The 24,655-nt window shown below is 39.6% G+C and overlaps 1 protein-coding gene across 2 annotated transcripts in view; it reads left to right on the top strand.

The window, feature by feature from the left end:
* The window catches only part of TNFSF10 (TNF superfamily member 10), a 33,255-nt gene that overhangs the window by 5,861 nt on the left and 2,739 nt on the right, over nucleotides 1-24,655 (top strand). Inside the window, exons 3-5 of one of the 2 annotated variants that reach the window (XM_004463953.4) lie at nucleotides 2,304-2,346; nucleotides 6,497-6,601; nucleotides 8,233-12,136. In XM_004463953.4, the coding sequence (XP_004464010.1) occupies nucleotides 2,304-2,346; nucleotides 6,497-6,601; nucleotides 8,233-8,684 (600 nt within the window). In that variant the 3' untranslated portion in view covers nucleotides 8,685-12,136. Of the gene's footprint in view, nucleotides 1-2,303; nucleotides 2,347-6,496; nucleotides 6,602-8,232; nucleotides 12,137-24,655 lie in introns of those variants that run through there. The other variant, XM_004463954.5, reaches the window with a different exon arrangement.

Raw genomic sequence — 24,655 nt, 5'->3', positions numbered from 1 at the left:
TTTTTTAATGGAGAAGATACAAAAGGCCAACTGACAGTGTTTTGTGTTCTTCCCAAATTGTTGATCTGGGAATTTATTTTTTGTATGCATGGAGAGATGAAGAAAAAAGAAAGAAGAGGAAAGAAAGAGATACTTTGAGAAATCGAAGATGACATCTCTATTTACAGTCAGTAAATGACTAATTACAAAATATCATTATCTGTTTACTAAAACTGCTTGAACAGGATCTCTAATAGAAACATTTTACTTAGCTAATAATTTTTTACCCTAAATGCAATTAACTAGGTTTACTTTTGGTAAAGTCACTTAAGTCAGATCGAGTTTCTTCCCGTGGGCTGTTGCTCCTTTGCAAGATGACATTTAATATTTGCCTTCTGCCTACCTGAAAAGGTCAGATGAGAACGCGGATGTGAAAATACTCTGTAAACTATGAAGTATACCAACATTATTTTAAAAAGAAAATACTGGGGAAATTCCCAGGGCACAAGGGGGTTGTGTTTCAAAGCCATGTTTGTAAGGCCATTGTTTCCCTCTCAGTACCCACTTTACCATAGAAACAACGTTGTGTGGGTGACCGTTCCTGTTTATAAACCTGAGCAGAACTCACAGTAGATGCAGCCATCAGCCGTGACCCTCCTTCAGGAAAGGAAATCCGTCCTCCGCCTGGGAGTCTTGGGAGTTCAGAGGCTCTGTGGCAGCCCTGGACCAGGGCTCCTCCCCAGTGGTAGTGAAGCAGCAGACTCCAGTTACGATGATTACTGGAGGGGTGAGGGTGAGAGGAAGCCTGGGCTGGGGAAGGCTTCTGAAGAACCTGGGGAATGAGACTCCGTGGTCTGTGGGACCTTGATCCCACGGTGAGGAGAGAGAACCTCAGAAGTAGGGTAGAAATCTGGAAACCAAAGCACAGGGAGATAAAGAGAAGTGCGGATGGGTTTATGTGTCTCTTCCTGTTGTTCTTTCTCCCTGCCAATCTCACATCCTGCCACCAACCAGAATGGAGATAGCTGGGCATGGACACAAGGGGGGTAGGTAGGAGTGTGGTGGTGGAAAGAATTCCCCAGTATTTCCAGGCACCGTCAACTGAACAGACTATTTCCAGTAAACAGTTATGCTCATTACCCACTTTACTGCATTTAATCTTCACAATTGCCTGATGAGGAAGCAATCTTTACCATCCTCTTATTGTTTTAAAACGGATGAAGAAATCATTACGTAACATAGCAAAGTCTCCCAGCACTGGTAGCTGACAGATTTGAACCCAGACCACCTTTTAATCACTGTTTTATTTTGCCTCTCACACTGCAGGGATTACCCTTCTCTCCTTCCTGCTGATCCTCTTCCTTCCTTCCTTTCTGTTCCAGAGACGGAGAAAAACATGCACAGGCACAAAGAGAGAGATACATGCACACAAAAGCCCCCTCTGGCTGTCTTTCCCCATAGCCCAGGCCCATTGGATTACAGCCCGCCCTACAAACGCAGCTTATCTGAGATCAGGGCTAGAGATGAGGAACTAGCCCAGCGTTTCTGATTTGCAGTGGAATTCAGAGGAGGGGAATTCTGGCAGTTGCAAAATTAACTGATGGGAAAAGTAGGGTGGTGATGGGAGGGGCCCTCAGGTTTGAACAGAGTTCAGAAGCCATGGGTGCGCCAAGTCAGGGTCTGACTGTTGAGTAGAGAAGCTCAGCTTTCACCGTTTCTTACTGGTTTTCTCCCCTGGTTAGTACCAACAGGGGGTTTTACTAGATGTTTAGGGAAGATATAGGAACTTGGCAAAATATTATTATGTTGAGAATGTCACAGTCGCAATATCAAAAATTAGAGAACGACACAGTGCTGTGTGGCCACCCTACCCTGGCGGTCTGTGAAGGTCTGTGAAGGTCTGCGCACGCACACACACACACACACACACACACACACACACATACACACTCCACACCTCACACAGAGAGTGGGGGCCTTGGCTGCACAGCCACCAGCCACGTTGGGGTATGGGAAACACGAGGCAGACTGTGGTTAGCAGGTTGACTTCTGCTCCAGGTGTAGCCTTTCAAAGACTTCATCCAGAAATAGAAGGTTCCCAGGCAGAGGGCTGTCGCTCAGTCACTACATAGGAACAACTGCCTCAATATTCATTCTAGGTCCCACCCTACCCCACCCAAACACTGTTCTCAAACCATTTAAATCTTCTTAGATTGTTATCTTATGTAGAAACTCCCTATTAGATATTAGCATGAAGAGCCCTAGGCATTTGATAGTTTAAAATTTTAGGGAAATTAACAAGCTTTATTCAATATTATTTGCAGATGATTTTGAGAACCCTTGAGGAAACCATTCCTACAGTTCAAGGTAGTATTTTTCTTTTAAGATTTATTTTTTTATTTATTTCTATCCCTCCCCCCAGTTGTCTGCTCTCTGTGTCCATTTGCTGGGTGTTCTTCTGTGTCCACTTCTATTCTTGTCAATGGCCCAGAAATCTGTCTCTTTTTGTTGTGTCATCTTGCTGCATCAGCTCTCCGTGTGTGCCATGCCTCTCCTGGGCAGGCTGGACTTTTCTTTCACTCTGGGTGGCTCTCCTCATGGGGCATGCTCCTTGCACATGGGGCTCCCCTACGCAGGGACACCTCTGCGTGGCACGGCACTCCTTGCACTCATCAGCACTGTGCAAGGGCCAGCTCCACAAGGGTCAAGGAGGCCCTGGGTTTGAAACTTGGACCTCCCATGTGGTAGGTGGACGCTGTATTCATTGAGCCATGTCCACTTCCCAAGGTAGTATTGTTGTTGTGGTTATTTTAATTGCCTACTATCAATTTTGTGAAAAACCCTTCATTTATCATCTCTCTAGTCCCATCTACATTGCCACTTCTGAACCTACTTCTCATTATGCCAAGCCACTTGTTAATTCTATTATTCCCCTCTTTGCACTGCTGCTGGAAAGCTCAGAACCAAACCTGTGGCCCACCTATAATATGAACTTATTTCTGATTAATCTTTTTTTTTTTTTTAATCTTATTTTTCCAACATTCATTTTTCTCAGTTTCTTCACTCATTTTTTACTTTCTAATGTATTATCAATAAGCCCTCTTATATCCTTTCTGAAACATGGCAGGGAATAAAATAAATAAGGTCACCAAAGTTATCCATCTTCTCCATTCTGAGTACCACCAGTATGCCTATCTTCATGCATCAGCTTGCTCTGTCATCCCTTTTTTCACGTCAGCCCCTTGCTCTATCATCCCTTCCCGGTGAACTTCCTACTCACCCACAGTCCTCACCCCGCGGTCCCCACCCCGTGGCCATCTTCCTGGTCATGGTCAGCAGCCTTCTCTTGACCCATTTTGTCCTCAGTACTGCTGCTCACGCTGGCGTCTTTACCCTCCATCTGGCTTTTTCTGTTCTTGGCTTTTCCCATGACCAATTCCTCAGCCTTCGTGTCTCACTTAATCCCCTCTCTTCAGAGAGGTCTTCCTCGATCACCTTTGTAAGTAGGCACCCCCTTAACCCTTTATTTCTATCACACTTTCCTTGGGCACTTCCTTTTATTTGTATTTTTACTTACTTTCAAATTTGTGCCTCCCACACTGCTTCCCTCCTAGATTAGAGAACCACAAGGAGAAAGCATGTCTGTTTCTCTCACCTTTCTACACCCAACATCTAACTCTATGACTCGAGCCCTCAGATCATGAATGAATAAATAAAATTACTGAATCTAATTTGCTGTTGGTTGGTCCTGGATCACCATTTTCCCATTTTCCCCATATGAATGGGCATACAGGTCTGAACACAGATGCCAGTCACTTACAGTCCTGGGCACACCAGCCCGACAGAGAAGAAGCAATTTTTAAGATATATATTGCTAATGTTGTCTTCCTACTTTTCACCTCTCTTTATCTAATGCAATAAACTTGTTCAGCATTTGACAACCCCGTATTCCTTTATTAATTATGCTATAGAAGGACAAGACCTGGTACAGTCCAGGGAGTTAAGCACTCTTTTTTTTTTTTTAATTTATTTTATTTATTTCTCTCTCCCCACCCCCACTTTGTTTTGCATTTGCTGTGTCTGTTCACCTTTGTTTCTTTAGGAGGCACTGGGAACTGAATCCAGGACCTCCAATGTGGGAGGGAGGTGCCCATTTGCTTAAGCCACCTCTGTTCTCTGCTTTGTTGTGTCTCTCATTGCATCATCTTGTTGCTCACCATGCCTGACCATCTCGCCAACTCACAGTCCTGCTCATCCTCTTTAGGAGGCACCGGGAACTCTGCTCCCTCCTTTGCTGCATCTCTTGTTGCATCAGCTTGCTGTACCTACCCGTCGTGCCAGCTCGCTGTCTTCTTTAGGAGACACCAGAAACCGAACCATGGACCTCCCTTGTGGTAGGCAGGAGCCCAATCGCTTGAACCACATCTGCTTCCTGAGTCAAGCATTCCTTTACTGATCCTTTCCCCTAAGGGGAAAACAGTTGTCAGAAAGTTGAATGCATCACTGTTCTGGTGAGACACAGCAGCTGCATTGTCTATTAGTAGATACATGACCTATTTTCAATGTTGAAGAGTGATATTCTTTTTTATTTGTCTCAGTAACATATAGAAATAATGTACTTCTCCATATACCAAAATGTATCCATGAAACCCAAATACATAAGTTTCTTTTCTGGATTATGGCCAGTTAGAAATTTCCTCTCTTTAAAATTTGCTTTCAAATCAAGGCTTTCCCACATCCCTGCAAAGACCTCAAATGCAAGATATGTATCACTGGATTCAGGTATTGCATATTTCATGGCAAACTCTACTGGTGTAGGGGCAGGTGAGGCATTATGAGTTATTTAACAATGGAGAGTAAAGGTAAATGGACACATCAACCTTGACAGCTGAGCATTCTGAGAGTAATTTGTAATTAGCTTTACATATCCTTGCCATGTTTGGTCTTTAGCATATCAATGCCCACCTAACAACTAAGACCAAATATATGGAAGAGATTCTCATTTTCCATTCATTCCTCCTCTGTGGAATTTTGTTACCTCCTTTTGGTTCTCTCTGCCACCAGCCTAGATGAAGGCCTTATTTCTTCAATTCTGATCAATTACAGTGTAACAGTCTTGTAATTTGCGCGCTAAGGTTCAGCCCCCTCACCTTCCACCCATCACCTTCTATCCTTCAAAGCCTGTCCTTGCCCTGTGAAGTCCAAATTTCCTAGCCTAATATTCAAATCCTCTAAAATTTGTCGACTCCTTCAAGCCTGAAAAGAAACTCCTCCCACGCCGGTCCCCGGCATGCTTTTGTGTGGTGCCTCCCGCCTCGGCTCCTGCTGCAGCTCTTGAGAAAGCCTTTCCCCATCTCTGACGGCCCAAGTCCAGCCTATCCTCACTCAGCTCAGACATTTATCCTTGCACCTCAAACTCTTTCTTCCATTCGTTTGTTTATAATTCTTTCTCTTTGTCCCTAGAGGAGTGCCTGACACGGACGCGATGGAGTCTTTGGTTTGTTGTAGAAAATGAATGAAAGGGCCTTCACCGCATCTTCTCTGTAAACCTTCCCTTGACCTCAGCTCTCCAATAAATAGGAATCTTTCCCACCTCTAAACACCATTACTCTTTATTTTTGTTTCTCTTAGGCAGCTTTTCACTTTCTGGCTTATGTTTTCCTAAAAGACTGTAAGTCGGCTAAGGGCTCAGTCAGTGTAATCGGTGTCTGATTAATCTTTGTAGCCCTCGAGGGATTAGTGCAGCAACTTATCCCTAGCAATGTTTGCACATTGAAAGAACATAATTTATCTTACAACCAACTTAAGCACACTGGGGGAAATTTGAGCTGATTTTTTTAAAGAGAGTAATTTGTTGAATTTGTATATTTTTAGGCTATCTAAAGTACTTTGGGTTGTGTTCAGTGAATGTTAACTATTCATTATGATTTAATGAATTGCCATTTATACGCTTATATACTGAACAGCATGACCAGCAGGTCAATTCATTTTCCCTTGGGGTGGAGGGTAATAAGTGTTTCCAGCACCTATAGACAATTGTTGTCATTGCCACTCCTTTAGAATCAACAGTGGGTACCAAAGAGAAAAAAATAATTGGGACGACAAAATTGGTACTACTTTGATTGTGTTATATATACCTTGAAGTGGAAATTTACCAGTAACTGGTTATTTGAGCACTTTCAATCACTCAGTAGGTTAAATTACAAGTCCACAATTGTTGTTGTTATTATTTTTTGGAAAGGGGCCAGAATCTTCATTTTGTTATATTCTATTTGGACCTTGACTCTGAGATGCTGAGAAATTTACTGTTTATCCCTGCCATCTATAGTACTTTGAAATTAAACATAAACTGAAGTAGAATGATCATTGTACTAATATGTTTTCATGAAAACCTACGGAATCAACTTGGGAAGCCCAGGGAGCTTACGATGCCTGCCAGACAACAGCTGTGAGCAGCAAGTAATTTTAGAAATAGTTTGACTAGTGCTGATGATTTTTTGTGTCATTTCTCTTTTAGAAAAGCAGCAACATTCTTCTCACCTAGGAAGAGAAAGGGGTCCTCAGAGAGTCGCAGCTCACATTACTGGGAGCAGTCAGAGAAGAAGCACATTTCCAGCTGCAGGTAAGAGAAGCAATGATTATATGATTTAAAGGAAGGCAATGGAAAAATTGTTCCAAATAATTTCTTGTGTGTTACTTTTACCTGAAATATTTATGTGGCTATACCCAAAATGCTCAGTGGTAATCAGAGTCTCAGAGGAACTGGTTTCAGGAGCAAGGTTACAGAGAAGTAGCCCAATCACTGCCGTGGTGTATCTGGTCTCAGAAAAATTATGAAGTGGAAAAAATTTTGTCTTTGAGGTCCCCAGGCTCCAATTTTTGCTTTTTGTCATCTTCATTAAAGTAATTTATGATTACTTCCTTTCTTGACCCCAGGTCCCATCAAATTGTCCTCCCTTTCAAAGGATATAAATCAGTCATTTACTTGCACTGTGAATCACTAGGCTGTCTCCTAGTGGCATCTGTAGTGGGTTGTACTATAGGAAATTACCATTATTTGACCATTTATCACAGACAGAAAAGACGTTTTTATACAGTTTGAAGAAATACTTTAAATTTCGTTTTAAGTTTAAAACAGGGATCAATATAGTACTGTGGTTAAATGCATGGGTTTTTTATAGTCCAAGTATTCACATTGGAATTCCACTGCCTCCTCACCTAAATATACATTTTGAGCAAATTATTTTACCAAATCAAGTTTCAGTTTCTTCATATGCAAAGTGGAAATAATTTTTAACTCACAAAATGGTGTCTGGTTTACCATAAGCACTCAATAAATAGTCACTTTTATTATTATAAAAATTTTTCTCCCAAGTTAAGGAAATTTCAGCTATTTCTTAAAAGAGGAAAGCTGTTTAGGTTTTTTCGGTTTGTTTGTTTTCCTTCTGGGCAATTGCCCTCCTAGTATTCCTGAACTCATGTTGTATAAGTGATTGACATGTCCTGCTTATGAGAGAGATTGTTGCTATTATTAAGACATTACTGTGTAATATTCTTCAACAAATATGCTAGTTGCTTTAAGCTTTTGAAAAGCTAAGTTTTATCTCAATCATAAAAATGGAGTGAAAGTTTAAAGGTATATCTTTTTTAGTAGGAAACTTTTTCATTCAAAGTCTTTAGGAGTTAAAGACTCAAGGACCTGGAGATCTTTAAATCTGGTCTCCTTTTGCCCTCTCGTATTTTAGACAGGGAATGCCCCTCCTTGGATAGTACCTTTGGCTCTGCAGACTGGAGTGAGACCATGGAGGGACCCAAAGGCATAGCTCTAGCAAGGAAATAGATGTTTCTGTTGGTTTCTTTCTAGATTACCCATTTGAGTTCCCCAATGCAGAAAGGGAGGCAGGGGTTCAGGGCAGAAGTCCTGTCTAGGAGTAAAGATTGTCCATCTGAATGGACTGTCCCCTCTGCTACCGTTCAGAGCTGACTGTAGCAGATGCAGCATAGTGGTGAACAAGATACAGAAAAGCATGGAACTCCCAAAAGCTTGTAGTGATACTGGAGCACCCAATAGAATATGAATAAATTTAGAGTCCATATAAAATTGAAGGAGGAAGAAGTTTTATATTAGATTGAAATCCTTTGTAATCCTTGCAAAAAAACAGACTGGCGACAGCTACCTGGAAGCTCCTGGCTTTGCTACACAAACTCCCTTCTGTTAACACAGTCCTCTCTTTCTCTCTAACCATCATCCAGGCTCCAAGAATGAAAAGGCTTTGGGCCAGAAAATAAACTCCTGGGAGTCATCAAGGAAAGGACACTCATTTCTAAGCAATTTACACTTGAGGAATGGAGAGCTGGTTATCCATCAAACAGGGTTTTATTACATTTATTCCCAAACATACTTTCGATTTCAGGAATCTGAAGAAACTTTGGGAGCAGTTTTGACAGAACAAAACAAAAAGAAAACCAAACAAATGGTACAATATATTTACAAATGGACAAGCTACCCTGACCCTATACTGCTGATGAAAAGTGCCAGAAATAGCTGTTGGTCTAAAGATTCGGAATATGGACTTTACTCCCTCTATCAGGGGGGAGTATTTGAGCTTAAGGAAAATGACAGAATTTTTGTCTCTGTAACTAATGAGCAGTTGATTGACATGGACCAACAAGCAAGTTTTTTTGGGGCCTTTTTAATTGGCTAAATGATCACAAAGGAAAAAACAGTCTGCCAAAAGTGACTGTTCACTCTTCAGGGTGGTTTACTGTGAAATGAAATGTTCTAACAGATGTGACAAGGAAAGACAGACAGAGCAGAGCATCCTCAACCAAAAAAAATTTGTACCACGTACATAATGAAGAAGACATACTTTCTGATGTCACTGAAAAGTGACCTACTTGTTTTAAGAAAGTGAAATTGCCAAAAGACATTTCTGCATTCTATTTGACATCATTTTCTTGCAGAAATCTCAAAAGAGACTCAGCTTCAAAATGTACAGTGATGAACATCTCTTGTTATCACCTACTCCTTGTAAAGATTCCAGAAGGAAGAGCAGGAATTCATTTCTTGTTCCATAAGCTTCTGTAATGGTAACTTTCAGGATGCCTTAATGGATAACTTTTCCCAGCGTTGAAAGAGAAAGTGACTCCACTTACTAAAGGTCAAGATCTTGGGAGACAATCCTCATCAAGATATGCAATATGCAAAGGAAGTCTGCACTGGAGAAGACCCTGAAGGAGTTGGCACATACACCTGCATTTGGTGAAAATAAGAAATTTCAACTCAGAATACTTTCCTTTTGTAAATAAAAAGATTTTTAAATAATGTTCTGTTCAGCAAACAGGCAACCAGCTCCAATGCTTTTTGCTTTTCACTATGAAAAACTAAGGCCAGCCAAGAGCACAAAAGATGTTTTTGATAAAAGTCTTTATCATGACTGGGCAGCAAATCAGAAATCATGGAATTTGGACTCACGTGAAAAAGAGCAGAAAAGGGAAAATGGAAATAAAAACATAGGCAAATCAACATAAAAAAGCCAAATTGAAGGTTTACCCAAGCGTAAATATCTTGTATATATCTGCTTATGCATCTGTCATTTATTTTGACCCTGGCAAAAGAACAATTTTATCTTCCAAAATCAGGACAAACTTATTTAGCTTCACCATTTTATCTAGCCATTTGGGAGAGAAAAACTGGTTGGCATATTTGTCCAATCTCCTCTAATTTTTATTCCTAAACACAATATAGCTTATAGTATTTGGCTATATGCTCAAGTATTCATTTAAATGTGTCCTAACCAAAAGATCTTTTTCAAAAAAAGAAAAAAGATGGCCACTGTAAAGCCTTTTTAAAGGCTTGTCCATTTATTGAACTATAATGGTCCTTTCACCTAGAACCTGAATAATTCTTATCTATTTGTTATTAGTCCCTTTATAGATACTTAGGAAATGTAAATCTACTTATCCATTCTTGCCAAATTACTGTATATATAAAAATGCCTCATCACTGTTTTATATCCTCACTGCTTTAGCATGAATAATTAATTGCCAACTGTGGTGGTTTGGAGCTGTGTGTACATACCGAAAAACATGCTCTTAAATTTGGTCTATTCCAGTGGCTGTGAACCCATTGCAGGTAGGACCTTTTGATGGGGTTACTTCAGTTAAGGTGTGACCCAGGATGGGTCCTTGATTAGCAGAATGAAATTCAGACATAAAAGGAGAGGTACACAGAAGGACCAGCCAGGGGCTGAATACCGATGAGGTCCAGAGGAAAAGGAAGAGGCCAGTGGATGCCACCATGTGTCTTGTCATGTGACAAGCTGGGGACCAGGGATCCCCAGAGGCCAGCCTCAGGGTGCCAGCCTCAGGGGAGGTGGCCTCAGAACCATGAGCTCATGGATTCCCATTGTTTTACCCAGCCCATTTCATGATGTTTGAGCATCCAAGGAAACCAGCTGACACTATATTTTGCTTGGGCTACTGAACTAATCATTCTCAGAGACAGTGTGCAATGGGTTTTCAAACAAATTCAATCATGAAATATGAAACATTTAATATCATCTATACATATAAAATCATCTAGCTATTTTCAGGGCAATATAAAATTTAAATATGTTTTACTTATTTTCAAGAAAGGATATAAAAGGAGTTGAGTAAATTTAAAGACACTTCATTCTTTGATAGGAAGGCTCACTAATATTAAGTTGTTATTTTTTCCTAAATTAATCTTTAATTTAATGTAATCTTTATTTTACAAAGAACAGAACTTTTGTATCAAGATGAACTGATTCTAAAGTATATATGGAGGGAAACGGACTTGGCCCAGTGGTTAGGGCATCCGTCTACCACATGGGAGGTCCGCGGTTCAAACCCCGGGCCTCCTTGACCCGTGTGGAACTGGCCATGCGCAGTGCTGATGCACGCAAGGAGTGCCCTGCCACACAGGGGCGTCACCCATGTAGGGGAGCCCCACGTGCAAGGAGTGCACCCGTAAGGAGAGCCGCCCAGCGCGAAAGGAAGTACAGCCTGCCCAGGAATGGCGCTGCCCACACTTCCCGTGCCACTGACTACAACAGAAGCGGACAAAGAAACAAGACGCAGCAAATAGACACAGAGAACAGACAACCGGGGGGGGGGAATTAAAAATAAATAAATAAATCTTTTAAAAAATAAATAAATAAATAAAGTATATATGGAAAAATAAATATGTAGGGATGGCCAATAAAATTCTGAAAAAGAATAATGCAGGAGGATGGGCTCTACCTAAGGTAGTTAGGTACTGGTGCATAGTGAGATCAAAGGCATAGAATAAAATATTCAAAAATATAGTCAAAGACAAGAATTCACTATATGGTCAAAGTAACATTTCAAATTGATAGGAGGATGGATTATTCAGTGAATGTATATTGGAACAGCTAGTATTAATTAATTCTGCTAAAACTTAAATAAGATCAGTATATTCCTCCCTTCCATCTGCAAGGCTTACTGCCATTTATATTTACAACATGCTCAGACATCTGGCATCTCTGACCCTGCCCCCTTACTCTGCTCTATTTTTCCCATTAACACTAATCAAGTTCTTACAGTCAGATTGACTGATTTGTTATGCTATGGTTTAGAACCTGCATCTTCTCTCTAGATTGTGCCAGGGACAATTTACAACTCTATTCCCAGTACCTAGAACAGTATCTAAACATAGTACCCATACTAATAAATAAGTGTGGGAATACCTACCATCCAGGGGAAAAAAAGATTCCTACCTCACCATTTGCATCAAAATAATTGAGGAATTATAAAATATTGAAATTTAAATTTTAAAATAAATAATAAAAAATAAAATAAATAAAATTTTAATAAAGATTTAAAACCAAAGAGACTGATATATTTGTTTATGTATGTAACTTAGGGATGGATGATGAAATTGATTTTTTCCGTATTTTTGTGTTAAAGTTTCTATGTTTTACTTTTTCAATAAAATGATATTTTGTTAAAGTATGTAGTTTTTGTTTGTCTACTGGTCACATTTGTTTTATAGCATTTGAAGTTATTAAAAATGGGAAGAACACTTCTGATCTTTCTGTCCTGACACCTTTTATCTCACACATTTTACAGAAGAAAGGAATAAAGTGTTCACTTTGTATTTAATATGTTAAAATGTATCAGTTCTTTCCTTTATGATTTGTCCTTGTCATGGGTTGAATTGTCCCTCCCCCCCAAAAAAAAGATATAGTCAAGTCCTAACCCCCAGCTCCATGAATGTGACTTTATTCAGAAAAACAATCATTGTAGAATGAATTAGTTAAATTAAGATGAAGTCACACTTGAGTAGGGGAGACCCCTAATCTAATGTGATTGGCATCTTTATAAAAAGAGGAAAAGAGACAGACACAGAGAGGAGAGCACATTTGATGGTGGAGGCAGAGATTGAAGTGTTGCAGCTGCAAGCCAGAGAACACTAAGGATTGCTAGCAATACACTAGAAACTAGGAAGAGGCAATGAAAGATTTTCCTCTACATATTTTAGGGGGAACGTGACTTGATTTTTTACTCTGGCTTCTAGAACTGTGAGACAATAAATTTCTATTGTATTAAGTCACCAGATGTATAGTACTGTGTTATGGAAGCTCTAGGAAACTAAGAGCTTTTCATATCTTGTTCAAGAAGTCTTTTCCCGGAAGCAGACTTGGCCCAGTGGTTAGGGCATCCGTCTACCACATGGGAGGTCCACGGTTCAAACCCCAGGCCTCCTTGACCCACGTGGAGCTGGCCCATGCACAGTGCTGATGTGCACAAGGAGTGCCCTGCCACGCAGGGGTGCCCCCATGTAGGGGAACCCCACGAGCAAGGAGTGCGCCCCATAAGGAGAGCTGCCCAGCACGAAACAAAGTTCAGCCTGCCTAAGAATGGTGCCACACACCTGGAGAGCTGATGCAGCAAGATAAAGCAACAAACAGAAACACAGATTCCTGTGCCGCTGACAACAACATAAGTGAACAAAAAGAACACGCAGCAAATGGACACAGAGAACAGACAACTGGGGAAGGGGGGGAAAGGAAGAGAAATAAATAAATAAAAATAAATCTTTTAAAAAAAGGTACTTTCTACTGATCATAAAGACATTGTCTATTTTTTCTAAAAATTTTAGTTTGGCCTTTTATAGTTTGGTAGTGTCATTTAGTTGTGATTTAATTTGTGGAAGACAAAGAAGGTAATTATAAAAGGGTCATTTCATCAAAAAGATATAACAATATAAACATATATGCACCAAACAGAGCCCCAAAATATTTGAAGCAAATGTTGATAGAATTGAAGGGAGAAATAGACAGTTCTACATTAATATTTGGGGCTTTCAATACCCCCCTTTTTTTCTTTTCCTATTTTTTCCTTTTTTTTTTTAAACATTACATTTTAAAAAATGAGGTCCCCAGATACCTCCCAACCCCCTCACCCCACTCCTCCCACATCAACTACCTCTTTCATCATCATGGCACATTCATTGCATTTGGTGAATACATTTTGGAGCACTGCTGCACTACATAGATAGTGGTTTACATTGTAGTTTACACTTTCCCCCAGTTCACCTACTGGGCCATGGCAGGACATACAATGTCCAGCATCTGTCCCTGCAGTACCACACAGGACAACTCCAAGTCCTGAAAATGCCCCCACATCGTATCTCTTTTTCCTTCTCCCTACCCTCAGCAGCTACCATGGCCATTTTCTCCACATCAATGCTACAATTTCTTCCATTACTAATCACAATAGTTCCATATTAGAATATCAGTAAGTCCACTCTAATCCATACTCTATTCCTCCAGGCTGTGGACCCTGGGATGGTTATTTCCACTCCCTCTCTATATCAAGAGGGGGCTTAGATTCCACATGGATGATGGATGCAGTTCTACTGCTTGCAGTTGTAGGCACTCTTGGCTCCTTTGTGTGATGGTTGACCTTCTTCACCTCCCTGTTAGCTGGCCAGGGTAAGTCCAATAAACCAGATGGTAGGAGTTGCAAGTCTGCTGAGCCTCAGGGCCTGGCTGTCACATGGACAGTCCAGAGTTTCAGGTCTCCTGAGTATATACCAACCTCAGCGCCAACCACAGGTCCAGTAAAAGTAACAGAAGAGGCATATGTAGACAGGTCATATTGGGGTCCAAATCCATCACACCCAGTAACACAAACTCCAAAGAGGGCCAATTGACATGACACTGAGCTCCAGAGCCATCTGCCATGACCATAGAACCTGTGGGTCTCTGTAGCCCTCAGGAGAACCAGTACCTGGGCTTCTATCTACTTTGGCTGTCTCTGGAACCCTGCTGAGGCATGCGTAAGCATTACCCCTCTGATGACCTCCTGACTCTTTTTTGGAGACTCTTAGCCATATAAACTCATTTGTCCTTTCCATTTCCCCCTTTTATCCAAAGTCGTAAAGCAGATTTTAACTCCTGATATTACATGTAGGCTGAGATATTCTGCTGGTTTGAGTTGACCCTTTTATTCAAGGTCTTTTTCTAGTTACATCATCAGCTGGTGCTTGATACCCCATTTTTAATAATGGAGAGAACATCTACATAGTTAAATAAGGGAATATTGAACAATACTATAAACCAACTTGTCTAACAGATGTATATATATGGAACACTTCAACCAACAACAGAATACACATGCACATGGATCATTTTCTGAGGATAAATTATATGTTAGGCCACAAAACACATCTCAGTAAATGTAAGAAGATTTAAATCTTACAGAGTATCTTCTCCAATGACAATGGATGAAGCCGGAAATCAACAACAGAAGGAAAATTGTAAAATCCGCAAATATGTGGAAAACAAACAACACACCCTTAAATAACCAATGAGTGAAGGAAGACTTCACTAAGGAAATTAGAAAATATTTTGAGATGAATAAAAATGAAAACAACATGCAAAAACTTATGAAATGTGCAAAAACTATGCTTAGAGGGAAATTTATGGTTGTAAAGCCTACAGAGAAGATCTAAAATCAACAGCATAACTTTATACCTCAAGAAACCAGAGATAAATGAAATAAAGAACAGAAAAACAACAGAGTATAAATGACACCAAAAGTTTGTTCTTTGAAAAGACCAACAAAATGGACAAGTCATTAGCTAGAGTGACAAATAAAAAAAGAAAAAGGGTTCAAGTAACTGAAATTAGAAATGAAATTTGGCACATTACTACCGACCTTACAGTAATTTAAAAGAATTATAAAAGAATACTTTGAACAATTGTAGATCCAATGAATTAGATAACCTAGATAAAATGGAAAATTCCTAGAAACATACAGATTACCAAAACTAATGCAAGAAGAAATAGAAAAATCTCAAAACAGACATACAAGTGAATTGATTGAGTCAATAATCAAAATCTCTCAAAAAAGAAAATCCAGGACCAGATTACTTTACTGGTAAATTCTACCAAATATTTAAGAATGCACACCAATCCTTCTCAAATGCTTCCAAGAAAATTGAAGAGGAGAGAATACTTTATATCATATTCAATGAGACCAGCACTACCCTGAAGCCAAAATCAGACAAAGACACAAAAAAAGACTACAGACCAATAATTGTTATGAATATAAACACAAATATCCTCAACAAAATACTTAGCAAACCAAATCCAACAGCACAATAAAAAAGGGTTTTATACTATGACCAGGTGATATTTATCCCAGAAATGCAAGGTTGGTTCAACATGAAGAAATCAATCACAGTAACACATCACATTAATGGAATGAAGGAAAAAGAAACACATGATTGTATCAATAAACTAAGAAGCACAAAACTGACAAAATTCAATACCCTTCCATGAAAAACACACTTGGAAAACTAGGAAACAACCTAAATTTCCATCAACTAATTAATGTATAAGCAAAATGTGGTATGTTACATACAATGTAATATTATTTAGCCATAAAAAGGAATGAAATACTGACACATGCTGCAACATGGATTAACCTCAAAAATTATGCTAGGTTAAAGAAGCCAGACACATGGGAAGCAGACATGACTCAAGCAGTTAGTCATCCGCCTACCACATGGGAGGTACTGGGTTTGGTTCCTCCTAAAGAAAATGAGCAAGACAGCAAGCTGACATGATGGGCTGGCATGAAATGCTGATGCAACAAGGTGATGAACAAATAGACATATGAGGAAACACAGTGAGAAACACAACAAGCTGGTGGTTCAAGCAATTGGGCACTCCCTCCCACATGGGAGGTCCTGTGTTCAGTTCCCACTGCCTCTTAAAAAGAAGACAAGCAGGGAAGTGGATTTGGCTCAACGGATAGAGCATTTGCTTACCACATAGGAGGTCCAGGGTTCAAATCCAGGGTCTCCTGACCCATGTGGTGAGCTGACCCATGCACAATGCTGATGCGTGCAAGGAGTGCCATGCCACACAGGGGTGTCCCCCACGAAGGGAAGCCCCACATGCAAGGAGTGTGCCCCGTAAGGAGAGCCGCCCAGGGTAAAAAAGTGCAGTCTGCCCAGGAGTGGCGCCACACACAAAGAGAGCTGATGCAGCAAGATGACGCAAGAAAAAGAGACATGGATTCCTGGTGCCGCTGACAAGAATCCAAGCGGACACAGAAGAGCACACACAGCGAACAGAGAGCAGACAACCGGTGGGGGGGGCAGGTAAGGGGAGAGAAATAAATAAACAATAAATCTAATAAATAAATAAATAAAGTTTAAAAAAAAGAAGACAAGCAGACAACAAGTGCAAACAATGAGAGGAAGAGGAGAAATAAATTAATCTTTAAAAAAATGAAGACACAAAAGGTAACATCTTGTTTACATAATTGTAAGAGGTGGATGATTTTTCAACAGTAGGCAAATCCATGGAGACAGAAAGAAGTTTAGAGGTTACCATGGCATAGGGAATGGGAGAAATGAAGAGTGATTACTGGGAAGCGGACTTGGCCCAGTGGTTAGGGCGTCCTTCTACCACATGGGAGGTCCACGGTTCAAACCCCAGGCCTCCTTGACCCGTGTGCAGCTGACCCATGTGCAGTGTTGATGCACGCAAGTTGTGCCCTGCCATACAGGGGTGTCCCCCACATAGGGGAGCCCCTTGCTTAAGAAGTGTGCCCTGTAAGGAGAGCCGCCCAGCACGAAAGAAAGTGCAGCCTGCCCAAGAATGATGCCGTACACACAGAGAGCTGACACAGCAAGATGACACAACAAAAAGAAACACAGATTCCCAGTACTGTTGATAAGGATAGAAGCAGTCACAGAAGAACACATAGTGAATGAACACAGAGAGCAGACAACTGGGGGGGAGGGGGAGAGAAATAAATAAAAAATAAATCTTTTAAAAAGATGATTACTTAATGGGTATGGGGCATTTTTATGGGGCGATGAAAAAGTTTTGAAACTAGAGAGAGTTGATGGTTGCACAATATTTTGAATACACTAAACGTCACTGAATTGCACACTTTAAAATGGTTAGTTTCATGTCATGTGACTTTCACCTTGTTAATAAGATCTTTTAAATAAAAATCTATATCTGGATGGACAGAGTTTGAATTCTGGCTCTGCCACTTAGTAGGACAAGTTAGTAACTCTTGGTACCTCAGTTTCCAAGTTTACATTTCTGTAAAGTGGGGGTAGTTATAGGAGTTATATCATAGGATTGATGTGAGGATTAATACAGTTTACATGTAAAGTTTTTAGCACAGCACCCAGTATTTGCTAGTTATTATTATATTGGTTTATACCCAGAAGACTTGCCTTACTAATTCTAATAGTTTAAAGATTGTATTAAGCATTATCCAGTGAGAAAAGCAAAACCCATTCTAATATATTTCAAAGAGAAGGCAATTGGATACAAAGACTTTGGTTTCAAAAAAAAAAGTAGCTGGAGTTACTAAAGGGGAACTTTGGAGTTACCCAGAAATTATTAACTGCAAGAAGGCATTATCCTATATTTAGAGGAACAAAAATGGGAAATGGTGTGGCTCAGAGCCCTTGAGGCACAATGTGTGCTGCTAAAGCACTGCTGCCACCAAGCAGAAACCCAGGAAGCCTGCATACCCAGTGACACCACCAAAAGCACTGCCACTACTGATGGGGTTGACACTACTCCTGAGCAGGATTCCAGAGCCTATACATTCCTGCTGATATTGCAAGCATCCAGGAGGTTGCATTCCTACTGATACTGCTGCCAGAAGAAAAATGGTGCTACTTTCCTCCTGCCGATGGAAGAACCTAACTGGAATCCAGCTGGCAAGGAAGGCTGGGAAACGTAGTTCTCAGGCTTGTAGCCTCAGTGGTACAGAGGACAATAGAAAAACTTACTGAGGACTGAGTATCAACAAAATACAAAGAACAGAGAGATTCTCTTGTATATTCTATGAAAACATTCATATTATCCATAAAAAGTGAAAATTTTATCTCTTCCTTGCCAATCTTTATTTTTCTTATTTATCTTTCTTATTGCGGCAGGTAGGAATGTGACATTTAATTAGTACAGTGCTTGGTAGATGTCATAATGGGGGTATCTTTATGTTGTTTCTTATTTAAAGGAGATGCCTGTAATGTTTCACAATTAAGTATTTCCCATAGGCTTTAGAGAGGGTGGTTAAATCATTGTTATTAATGATAATGATGTCTGGAGCATTTAATGTTAACTAAGTCCTTGGTTTTCACCTACTATTCCTTTTCTATTCCAGAGGCCCATCAAGAATACCACATAACATTTAATATTTATGTTGCCTTAGACTCCTCTCGTCTGTGACAGTTTCTCAGACTTTTCTCATTTTTGATGGTCTTTACAGTTTTGAAGAGCAGGTTCTTAGTAGATACCATCTTATTAGGTTAAGGAAGTTACTTTCTTTTCCTAATGTGCTAAGAGTTTTCATATGCGTAGGTTATTGAACGCTTAGTCTGGATTTAATAAAATAATTATATGACTTTTTTTTTCATTTTGGAAGTACTTGGGATTGAACCCAGGACCTCGTACAACCACTGAGCTACATTTGCTCCCCAATTATATGACTTTTACCCACTAACTTGTTAATGGAGTCAATACCTTAATAGGTTTTCTAATATTAAATCATTTTTGTAATCTTGGGACAAACCTAACTGGTCATAATAAGTTGTTATATATTTTAGTGAATTAATTTGATAATTTTTTATTTAGGAATTTTACTTTTATGTTTATTATTGAGATTACTTAAAATTCTTCTCCCTTATAATGTCTTTATCCAATAATCCTAGGTTATTCTAGCTTCATAAAATAAGTCAGGGCAATTTTCATTTTACTGAAGAGGAGAATTTTGATAACTGGTTCAATTTCTTTAATGATTACAGATATACTCACTCTTTTTTCTTGTATCAGTTTTTGTTAATTCATATTTTTCCTAGGAAAAAATCTTCAAATCATCAGGTTGAAAAATTTATTAGCATTGACTTGCACACAATTTGTGTGTATCACAAAGAACAATTCACCATTTAACCTACCTTGATTAAAAAATAAAAATTTTAAAAACTGGGTTTTTAATTCACAAACTTTATAAAACAGGGGTTTAAGGCAAAGGTTATAAAGAAAAATATTATATTTGCATAGACAAAACTCAAATAGTTTAAATAAAACAGTACTGTGGAAAACGTCTCAAATTACATTCCAAATACAACCAATACAACGTCAGATCCACATATAAACATTTTGAACAGTAAGACAAAAGACAATCGAGGGAATGTGCTTCTTGGATGTTAGTAGTACTAGGAGAGGCAGCATGCGGTCATACAACTGTGAAAGAAACCAAGCCCACAGATAGAGTCCATTCTAAAATTTATAAAGAGGTATATGAGGAAAATGGATGTGGCTCAACCAATTGGTCTCCTATCTACCATTTAGGAGGTCCAGGGGTCGACGCCCAGGGCCTCCTGGTGAGGGCAAGCTGGCCCGCACAGAGAGCTGGCCCACAAGGAGTGCCGGCCCATGTTGGAATGCTACCCTGCACAGGAGTTTCCCCCTGTGTGGGAAAGCCGCCCCGCGCAGTAGTACCAGCTGATGCTGAGAGCTGGTGCAGCAAGATGACGCAACAAGAGACACAGAGGAGGGAAAATAAGAAGACATAGCAGAACAGGGAGTTGAGGTGGCACAAGAGAGTAATCACCTCTCTCCCACTCTGGAAGGTCCCAGGATGGGTTCCCAGAGCCGCCTAATGAGAATACAAGCAGACACAGAAGAACACACAGCAAATGGACACAGAGAACAGACAATGGGGGGAACAGGGAGGAGGGGAGGAGAAATAAATAAAATAAATCTTAAAAAAAAAAAAAGAGGTATGTGAAACCACGAAGAAAATAGTTGCCCTTTGAAAAGAGACTGACTTTGCAGAAATGGATAAAAACATATTGAAAAGTTTTTGAAGTCTCAGACTAAACAATGACAGCTACCAAACTTCTTTAGCTGGACATGCAGTATCAGTCTGAAGAAGAGGATAGTGATAAAGAGCCAAAAGAGCAAACAACCAAATCATTAGAAGCCACTTGCTTAAAAGAATTCATAGGCAATGCAAATGAGAAAATAAAGAATATCCTTGGGGGCAGTGGACTTGGCCCAGTGGTTAGGGCGTCCGTCTACCACATGGGAGGTCCGCGGTTCAAACCCCGGGCCTCCTTGACCTGTGTGGAGCTGGCCCATGTGCAGTGCTGAGGCGCACAAGGAGTGCCCTGCCACGCAGGGGTGTCCCCCATGTGCACCCCATAAGGAGAGCTGCCCAGCACGAAAGAAAATGCAGCCTGCCCAGGAACAGTGACGCACACACGGAGAGCTGACACAACAAGATGATGCAACAAAAAAAGAAAAAACAGATTCCCGTGCCGCTGACGACAACAGAAGCGGACAAAGAAAACGCAGCAAATAGACACAGAGAACAGACAACCAGGAAGGAGAGAGAAATAAATAAATAAATAAATAAATCTTAAAAAAAAAAAAATTCATAGGCAATGCAGATGAGAAGATAAAGAGTATCCTTGGATACGATGGCAATTCAACAAAAAGCCTTTCTTTCAGAAATGGTCCGAAGTCTTCTTTAAAACCATACAAAGAAATAAAGTAAACTAGAAAAGCATAAGCAAAGCTCCATTTTGCAATTTTTTCCATCCAAAAGCGTCCGTCACTTTCCCTTAAGGATTATCAGAGTCTTTCTATTCAAGAGTCAATACATTGATACAGAAATGATGGAGAAAGTCTGTCGGCTCCTGAAGCTGCCCTTCTGCTCTCCAACCAACTCCTCCACCACATGGTTTACCAAGGACAGTTTACAATGAGTTTCAATATCCTCTCCGTGTCTTTTCCCAACTTCCTTCTAGCTTCCATCTCCACTTCATTTGCTGACTACAAGCTGCCTTGTTTTTATAGTATATTTCTGTATTTTTTCAAGCAGTTTTGTTTTGTGTGTAGTATTTGCTGAGCTATATTGAAAATGGTCCAGTGTATAAAAAGTACATGTTTTTTACATATAAAGCCACTGTTTGTCAACAACCCCATTAATTGTTTTATGATCTGTGCTTTAAGTTACAATTTAACTTTTTTTTAGCCTATTTACCAATAGTATGAGCAACATGAAATGATAATGCCGTAGTCTAATCTTCCAGTTCCGTGGAACCATTATCGTGGCCCCTGCTGGAAGCATTCCTCCTTTCAGCACCAAAACCAAACTTCTCAGACTTGAGCAATTTCAGAATCACCTGGAGAACTTGTTAAAACACAGATTGCTGGGCCCCATCCCCAGAGCTTTTGATTCAGTGGGTCTGGGGTGTGGCCTGATGAGAACTTACATTTCTAACAAATGTTGATGCTGCTGGCCCAAGGACCACATTTTGAAATAATAATAATAATGATGATGATTATGATAATAATAATCCTGTAAATCAATGTTAGAGGGAAAGGAAGTGAGACATTTGAGAGCAGCTCATTAGGTGTAATCACTGCCTCCGCTCACCCCCTTTTCAGAAATGCATTCAGTGCACTCTCATGGTCTCCCACACAGGCTCCAATGAAGAAACACACTTCAAATAATTAAGTAAAGCAACAGTTTGAAGCTCACGGGATTCATTGGTCTTATCATATATCCCATTAACCAGAAGCTGCTGGCTCATAGAAAGGAGGAATGGCTCCAACTATGGAGCAAATTGAGCGACAATTCCTTTTGAAGATGATTTCTTCGTGGATGCTGTATATGTTCTGAACCTGTGACCAACATGTGATGTTGTCATTCCTATGTGCAGTGTGTATAGAGGCTATTTCAAATAGAGGAAGAAAGGAAGGAAGGGAAGGAGGGAAGGAGGGAAGAAGGGAGGGAGGGAAGAAGGGAAGGAGGGAGGGAGGGGGAGGGAAAATAGCTCGTGAATTCACTGGTGAATTCTACCAAATGTTTAAAGAGCTAATACCAGTCCTCAAACACTCAAAACTGTAGAAGAGGAGGGAATACTTCCTCACACATTCTATGGGGCCAGCATTACCCTGATACCTAAGCCAGATGAGGATACCACAAGAAAAGAAAAAGACAGACCAATATTACTTATGAAGGTAAGTGCAAAACATCCTTGGAACCAAATCGAACAGCACAGTAAAAGGATAGGCACTATGGCCACGTGAGATTTAGCCCAGGAATATAAGGGTGATAAGAAAATCAATCAACCTAAAATACACCATATTAGTAGAAGGAAAAGGAAAAAAACACACAGTCATCTGAATTGATACAGGAAAAGCATTTGGCAAATCTAACACAATTCATGACAGAAACACTCAGCAAGCTACGAATATAAGGGAACTCACTTAACAAGGTAAAGGGCATTTATGAAAATCCTGCAGCTAATACCGCATTCAAATATGAAATACTAAAACCTTTCCCCTGAGATCAAGAACAAGGTAAGGATGCCCACTTTAACCACTGCTATTCAATATTGAACGGAGTAAAAGCCCAAGTCCTTACTTTGGCCTGTAAGGACCCTCCTGCGGAGTTTCTTCTCGTCTGGTCTCTGACCTCATCTCCCAAAACTCCCTTCCTCCCCTGCTCTCCTCCAGCAGCACTGAATTCCTTGCTGTTACCTCTTCAACAGGGCCTTCTCCTTTCGCATGTTTAAACACTTGCCCTTCTCTCTGCTTGGGATGCTTTTCTTCTAGATGTCTGCTTGACTCACTCCCTCAATTTCTTTTGGTCTTTGCTCAACAGTCAGCTACTCAATGAAGATTCCGCTGGCCAGCTTATCTATAACTGCAGACTTTTCCTCTACAAAGACACTTTCCATCTCATTTCTTGCTTTTTTTTTTTTTTTTAATTCTCTGTAACATATCACTCTCTAATATTTTAATTATTTATCTTAGTTATGGTCTGTCTCCCCCTTTGGAAAGTTCCATGAGGGAAGCAATTTTTGTCTATTTTATTTAATGATATATCCTCTGTCCTTAGAACTGTGCTTGACATTGTTGAATGAATGACTAGATGGAGAGAATATTTTAAAATCTTATACGCCAGTGTTTGTGAGAGTATGTCACATCAGATTCTTCATATTCTACAGATGGTATAGTAAATTGGTACAATCACTTTGGAAAACTATTTGGTACTACTTAACAAAGCTGTGCATTTTACATATCCACAGCCTATTGAACCCTATCCTGAATATCTGCTAGAGAAGCTCTTGCACATGAGTAATAGAAATCATGAGCAAGAATGACCACTGCAGTGATTTTTTTTCAAGTTTCATAAACTATTAAAATTTATTTTAAAAGTGTATTAAAAAAGAAAAAAAGATACTTCCAAAAATAAATGTCACACAGATGAAAAAAAAGTTTAAATGTAAGATATTCAAGGAACAAAATCCTTTATTATCAAAATATACAAAATGTTAAATCTATTGTTGTTGAATGTTCAAATGTAGGGCAAATGTAGCTTACAATAATATAGTTAGTAAAAAGTACTGTTTTTCACTATATGGCTGTTTTAAGACATCACTTGTAATAGTTATGTTTTTAAGCCTACATTTCCTTTTTCAAAAATCATCACAAAATAATTTCAACACTTTGTACCTGAGCTAGCAGCATCTTGCACTGTAACATTCCTATACACAAAAGCATTTTATCCAAGTACAAATGGTTGTTAAAAGAGTATTTAAGCAATTGCCGCTACAAAGGTAAATAGACACTAAAAGTTACTTTTCTTCTTGAATCATTTCTGCTGCAGCCTACATTTTCTTAAGCCTCCATTTCACTATTCACTTACTTATTTTACATAGATTTATTAAAGCACATGGTGTATTTTCTAGCAACATTTGTGCTTTATTTTATTTATGCTTTAATAATGAACCGTGGTGAAATACTCATGTAATTTAAATCCTATGTTAATGACTACACCCATCCATATTTCTGCACATTTATATAGCCTGCAATGATGTTTTAAAAAGAAAGAAAAAATAGAAACAAACTTAATGGCCATTAGCAATAAAATGATGAATCAAAGGTGGCGTATTCATCCATGCAATAGTATACAGCAGAAAACTGGAATTGCAGCTATGCCTATCGGAATGAGTGAATGCCAGGATGATAAGAACAAGTAAAGTTTCCAAAGAATATATGTAAGATGACTTCATTTATGTAGAGTTCAGAAGCATTCAAAACTTAACAATGTACTGCTTAGG

Source organism: Dasypus novemcinctus, chromosome 4 (genome assembly GCF_030445035.2).
Source record: "Dasypus novemcinctus isolate mDasNov1 chromosome 4, mDasNov1.1.hap2, whole genome shotgun sequence".
Classification (NCBI taxonomy): Eukaryota; Metazoa; Chordata; class Mammalia; order Cingulata; family Dasypodidae; genus Dasypus; species Dasypus novemcinctus.
The sequence above is the reverse complement of the archived record's forward strand: the minus strand, read 5'-3'. Positions and strand labels throughout refer to the sequence as shown.